General features: G+C 42.0%; 1 protein-coding gene across 1 annotated transcript; it reads left to right on the forward strand.

The window, feature by feature from the left end:
• Window positions 1-2,906: 2,906 nt before the first annotated feature.
• On the forward strand, window positions 2,907-4,129 carry LOC111674236 (endothelin-converting enzyme 1-like; the record flags this gene model as incomplete). The annotated part of the gene is given in 3 exon segments (XM_023433716.1): window positions 2,907-3,052; window positions 3,135-3,302; window positions 3,386-4,129. Coding segments are annotated over 3 exon segments (494 nt in total), but the record flags the coding sequence as incomplete, so codon positions are not given.
• Window positions 4,130-6,369: the final 2,240 nt, after the last annotated feature.

Here is a 6,369-nt window from a genome sequence, read left to right on the forward strand (position 1 = left end):
TCGCAAGTTTTACATTATTACGAAAACAATAATACTTATGCTAATGATTGCCAGAGGGACTCCTCCCCGCTCCGGTCTTAAAATTCCTTGTGACGAGCAACGATTTTTGCTACGTCACAACACTAACAAAATTAATAATAGAGTTCATTGTAAGTTACTTTTATTCTTATAGATGGGATGGAATTCAAATTTAATGTATCGGAAATAGATTTCAATGCGGAGACAATATTTTGTAACGTGAATGGAAAGTATTTAAGTATTCCATTACGTACATCTGTTCGTGTACCTGCAGCACAGTCTGAACATTCGAACCAATTATTTTGGAATGATGATTCCACGAAATTGCTTTTAACAATTTATAGAGATCAGATTTTATTACGAAAAATCAAAACACATAAATTAATGTGGAAGGAGATCAGCACCAGTATGGCCGAATTGGGATATAATGTTACTCCCACGCAAGCAGAAAATAAATTGCAAACATTTGATGATGATGATGATGATCTCTAGTAACAACAAAAAATGTACGTGGACGATCTACGTGTCGCTATGAAGAGTAAGCATTGTTAATTTACTTCATAATTTAATATATGAAGAAATATACACATAATACGAAATAATACTTATTGCAGAGAGTTGACAGAGCTTCTAGGAAAGAAACATAATATAGTGCCTTTGGCCGTTTCTAGTCGAAATGGCTTAATAATCAGAGAACGTACAAATGCGATAAAAGATTCACCATTGTCACCAGTGGATGATCCCCTTAATTACATGTAAATAGATTTAATGAAAAAAATTGTTATAAAATGTTACGGCATACCTTATGAAGTGTGCAAAATTTTTGTCATGATATAATTTCAATTTTGTAATGAAACGGATGTACATTACAATATTGATGTCCTGTTTTGTTCACATAGGGAAGTGAAACTACTTGACGCTACTACTGTTGCTGCTGCTGCTGTTCCAGGTTCGAGCTCCAGCAATATAGTACATGGCGGAAACGTGTACTGGCATGTGCAGTCACTACCCCACAACAATTTTCGCGGACGAAAAAAACAAGAATGGGGAATACTACAAAGCATCTTCAACAGTGCCAAGCTACTCTAGAAGAATATCTGAAAGCAATGAGAGCGCAAAGATCAATAAGAGAAGAAAAATCTAAACAAATGGTAAAACTATACAAAAGTTATTCAGATAACATGGAAAAACAAAAGCTAATAGCATATGCGCAACGAAATAAACGCAATAAATGATTAAAACATTGAATAGAAATATTGTCGAAAAAGAAAACTTAATTATAAATAATTGTTATTGTAGTTCGTCAGANACAATAATACTTATGCTAATGATTGCCAGAGGGACTCCTCCCCGCTCCGGTCTTAAAATTCCTTGTGACGAGCAACGATTTTTGCTACGTCACAAACTCCTCCCCCCCCTAGGGAAGCCGGAGCATACGGAGGCTATAGGAGTCCCTCGCACAACCCAAGAGATCTCTGACCGCATCACGGGAAGGATATGGAACAAACAAGGGGGATAACCGCTCAATTTACGGTTTATTGCACATGAACACAAATTAGGCCTTTTACTTGGCCTACCCCTCTACGGGACGGGAAGCGGGGCGTTACCACGCGAACAAAAGAAAATATAATCGCCAGCGGGACGACAACTCGAAACTAAATGGCCGTCAACGGGACGGTAATGACGAAAGTAGATAGCCGTGAACGGGACGGTACAACCAAAAGGAATACAAACTTCCCTCGCCGGACGGTAATAACGGGAACAAGGTTCATCCACGGAACGGTCTTACAAAAGAAACATATCCCGATCCCTTAACGGGAAGGTATTCTAAGAAGGAATGAACAGTGACACAATTAACGAAAAGGAAAAAAACAAGGCATCAGGGGAAACCACTAAAGGGGCCGGGGTGCACTTAAGAAAAAAACAAAACGGCGATTTTTCCTTCCAGGAACTTAAAAACATAACTCGGCGTCATTGCCCCCCAGCACCTCGACCCCATTCCCCATTTCGGGTGATACACCCAGGAGGTAAAACCTCCCCCGGGTCTATCCCCGGCAGTCCTCCTTCCCATGGCGACGGCAACGTCGGTCGCGATCCACGCATCGCCGGCAATCACCCAAGGTGCGCCCCCGGGCTCCGCACCCGTAGCAAAAGACCTGCCTGGGGAAGGGACACTGCGAATATGGGTGGCCCAACCCCAGGCAGTTCCAACATTCGTCCCCACCCCGGCGGCCTTATCCGGACAGGTGGGCCGGTTGTGGTGGTGGTGTGACCGGGCAGTGGGCCGGAAACACCAGGGAGTTGGATGGTTCCTTCCTGATTCCTCTCAGTATAGCCCCTTNCACAATTATCGGCAACTAATTTTTTACCCTAAGAGCTATTACAGAGCACGTGTTATCCACGAAACAAGCGTGCGTTCTTCAGAAATCGTTTATAAAAGTATTCTCAATATTTTCCCACCTGACTCTGTAAGATTATACGACTATATTGTTCTAAATTGTCCAGACTCGGTCCTGAAACTCTTCATTTTTGATTCTAGGCCTTCAAAAGGCGTGAAAATATCGAAAATATGCGACGTTGGTTCTAGTCCATGATAAGCTAATAAATTTTTGTATGAAAAATGAAATTTCGCGAGTTTCAGGACCATCATTAGGGTCTCCGTATTCATGTACTCAAATTTGAAACGATTCGGTTCACCCAGTTCGGAGAAAACTTTTATAAACGATTTGACCCCTCAGAGACGCCTTTCACATCCCCTTAACCGTGTCGACCTATTTGAAACGTGTGTTTTCATGACGAGTATACTCGTCAAACACAGCTAACAGGTTAACCCGCAAGTTCAATGTCCATTTTAAATTAACCCCCTAATAAATGGAGTAAAATTTCAGGTCGTTTCCATGATAAAGATGGTTTCATGGTTTCATGGTGGCCAAATGTGATTGTCGATATGTATAAAGAAAGGGCAGCATGTTTCATTAGTCAGTTTAACCAATATAAAGTTATAGAATTGGAGAAGATAAACAAAACCGTTTACGTGAGTCAATTTCATGCAACGTAATCAATTACTGCACAACCATTATTGAAATTACTAATAACCTTACTGAAATTGTGTTCAGGGACCTGGAGAACAAACTCAGAGCGAAAACATTGCTGATTCCAGCGGTCTTCAAACTTTAGCCGCTGTTTATCGAGCAAAAGCTGCTCAGCGAGGGCACGAGGAGCCACGATTGCCCTATTTAACAAAGTACACGAATGAACAAGTTTTCTTTATGTCGTTTGCAAATGTAAGTCAGTGAGACTCATCGATCAGAAATCATATTCCACGACTTGAACTTGTATCGTTAATGCTATTCTGCTCTTATTATAGTCATTTTGCGACAATATGAGACCAGAGATGATGTTGTTCCAAACAGAAGTGGACCAGCACAGCACTCTACATTTAAGAGTGATCGGCTCAATAGCAAATACCCAAGAATTTGGTGAAGCCTTCAATTGCTCAGCAGGAACTCCAATGAATCCAAAGAAAAAATGTAACTTATGGAAATAAATCCCAAGAGACGCTACTGCTCCTCTAGCGGAAAATGGTACTACTTGGCAAATTCCGAGATAACTGTGCTGCCACGGAACGACAGGCAGTGGAAAAACTTGTGACCTTGCAAACGTCACTGCTGTGCGTGTCGTGACAGTCACGGCTCTGTGATTGTCATGCAACCGTATTCCAGTAATGTTGAACGTTAGGATCATCTGGAGTCGTGTCTCAATAAAAATGTCATACTTCACGTAAGGAAATGAAGGCTTTTTTACAGAGAAATACATACAAATAGGAAATAGATAACTATGACCTCACACAACAAAAGAACTCGACATTTAGAAGTACTTATGCATTAACGTATTGCATGTAGTGGAACATCCCACAAGAACCGTGTAGCTGGCTGTCTCTGCCAGTGGCACATTATGTTTTCTCTACCACGCAGCGACGTCACAACATACATTAGAGCTCATAGCGAAAATTCGCTCAAGTTTTGTACAAGGGAAATCTCATTGATATCTTCGTATGTCGCACCCAAAAGTGTCGAGTTTGTGTACTCAATAACAATCCTCAGTATTAGAATGTGATGTTGACAAGTGTACATCTTTCCCCGCGTAGCCTTTTTCTAATTTTCATTAGTGTGTTACGGAGCGGCCGAGCGGATGCGAGGCCGGGGTAATTTGGATGGAGATTACCCAAATCTTGCGCGTAACGTTTATTTCGCGTCTGGGAGGAGATTGATCCGAGCGGCTAGATCAATTCCTCTGGTGGGATCTAGGAGAGTGAGGAATAAAAAGGGGGTGCGAACGAAAGGCTATGTGGCGATACGAGTTGTATTTATTCGTACGCGAGGTTTGAACTACAGTCAGCTGTGAGGAGCGCACGAGGTGCCTTGACGTAATTTCTCTGGATTAGTATACTTCCGCGTCGCGGAGATTCGGGTGTCGCGATAGCGCGTTTTAGCGGCGGCAGGTTACTGGACGCCGGAGTGCTGACGCGGGAATTCTTGATATTTTNAACTGCGGCTGGAATGAAATAAATTATGAATTTTTACTGTTGTAGTTAAGATTGTTTTTTATTCTATTGCAAATACCCTAACCCTTATTGACCCTCAATACTTTATATTCGTGAAAGAAGGAATTTCCGTCTTCTACAATTACAAGGTAATGAAATGATTAGTAGGATTCTCGGAAACGGAAAATAGCCCTGCTGTAAATCTTAATTTGGAAACTCTTGCAAGTATTCTTTCTCATCTTATCTAAAATACTCCTTTCCCTAATCCTTTTTTAAAATACTCCTTACCCTAATCCTTTTCTAAAATATTCCTTTCCCTAATCCTTTTCTAAAATACTCCTTTCCCTAATCCTTTTCTAAAATACTCCTGTTTTCCACGTTTCGCTTCCTGCTCTCATTGGTTCTCCTTTACTTTGAAAACCCCTACTTTTCAACATTTTATCAAACAAACAAAACTCCCACTCCTTCGATGTTCAACAAACCTTAGAGTTTGAGTTCGACGATCAGTTCGAGTATTACCACCAAAGAAACAGTGTCATAGCTCCATCGGTTTATATTCTTCATTTTACAGATGCCTTATACGGTAAGTTTCTAAAAAGTAGAACTTAACCTAAATAACGTTAACGGGCGATAATAAGGTGATAATGTAATTGGAAAAATACTTTTTTTCTTCATTCTGAATAGGAATTAAAAACATTTCACATGAATGCAAGCGGTGGATTCTATGTCGTGAGGGACGAGGAGGAAAGTATTTTGGTCGATGAGAATGGGTTGGTCACCATCGAATCTATAGGTATGTAAATGTTAATTAGAGACATGTTATATATTATACATTTATTTAAAAATCTATATAAACATTTATAAACTATATAAAATTTTCGCAAAATAGTTTTCCTGTTACAAGGTACTTGTATTTTATTTTTGTTGAAACACTAAACTACAACATTCCTATATACACTGCGACGAGAATTCCTATCCCTAGTCGGCAAACAGTCATACGCTTGGGGTACCTTAGCGAAAAGGGTGTCAAGCCCGATCATCGGCCTTTCCGGGAGCCCGATTTATTTAGGGCGTCAGGTGCGCGCGCGCACCTCGGGATCCTGGTACCCGGTAGCGCGAGCAACCCGACTCGGTCCGATCGACGGAACCCACCCGGGCGTATCCGACCAGCTACCCAGCCCCGCTAGGACCTTAGGCCCTTCGCGGCACGGCAGAGCCGGGGGGTTCGCACTAACGTGAGCGCGAGCGAAGAGAAGTCCGATTCGGGATTCGCTAACCGGGATTAGGTAAATTAACAAAAAGGAACTGCGAAAAAGGACCCTCCCTTCGGGAGATTTATTTCACCTCTCGGCCCTACTCGATAACGCGTTACAATATGGGCGAGACTTCACGCCGAGTCGATACGGGAAAACTCAGAACTGGGAAATAGAAAATTAACGGGACCAACGAAATCGAACAAGGCTCGCGATCACAGAAACGGACTCCCCGGTGGAAGTCCGGACAGGGTACAACACCCTCGCGGACGGACCTTTAACTTGCCCTCGGGACCTGTATAAGAGCCCGGTGCCTTCGGGAAGTGCGCACAAGGGGACTCGGCAACGGCTCGCGGTACGGTCCTACACCTCCCACCCACTCCAACCTGCTTGCTAGCAGCCACCGAAAGATTAAACACAATTATTAAAAACTTCACGTACGGTAAGGGGCGCGATCAAGAATACATTTTTATTTCCGACTTCAATTACAAAAATAACTCTACAATGGAAATCAATTATTTTTGCCAAATACAATAGTACTTTCATACTATTAAG

This window comes from Orussus abietinus, unplaced genomic scaffold (assembly GCF_000612105.2).
Source record: "Orussus abietinus isolate OABI.00-Male unplaced genomic scaffold, Oabi_2.0 scaffold1112, whole genome shotgun sequence".
In the NCBI taxonomy this organism is placed as follows: Eukaryota; Metazoa; Arthropoda; class Insecta; order Hymenoptera; family Orussidae; genus Orussus; species Orussus abietinus.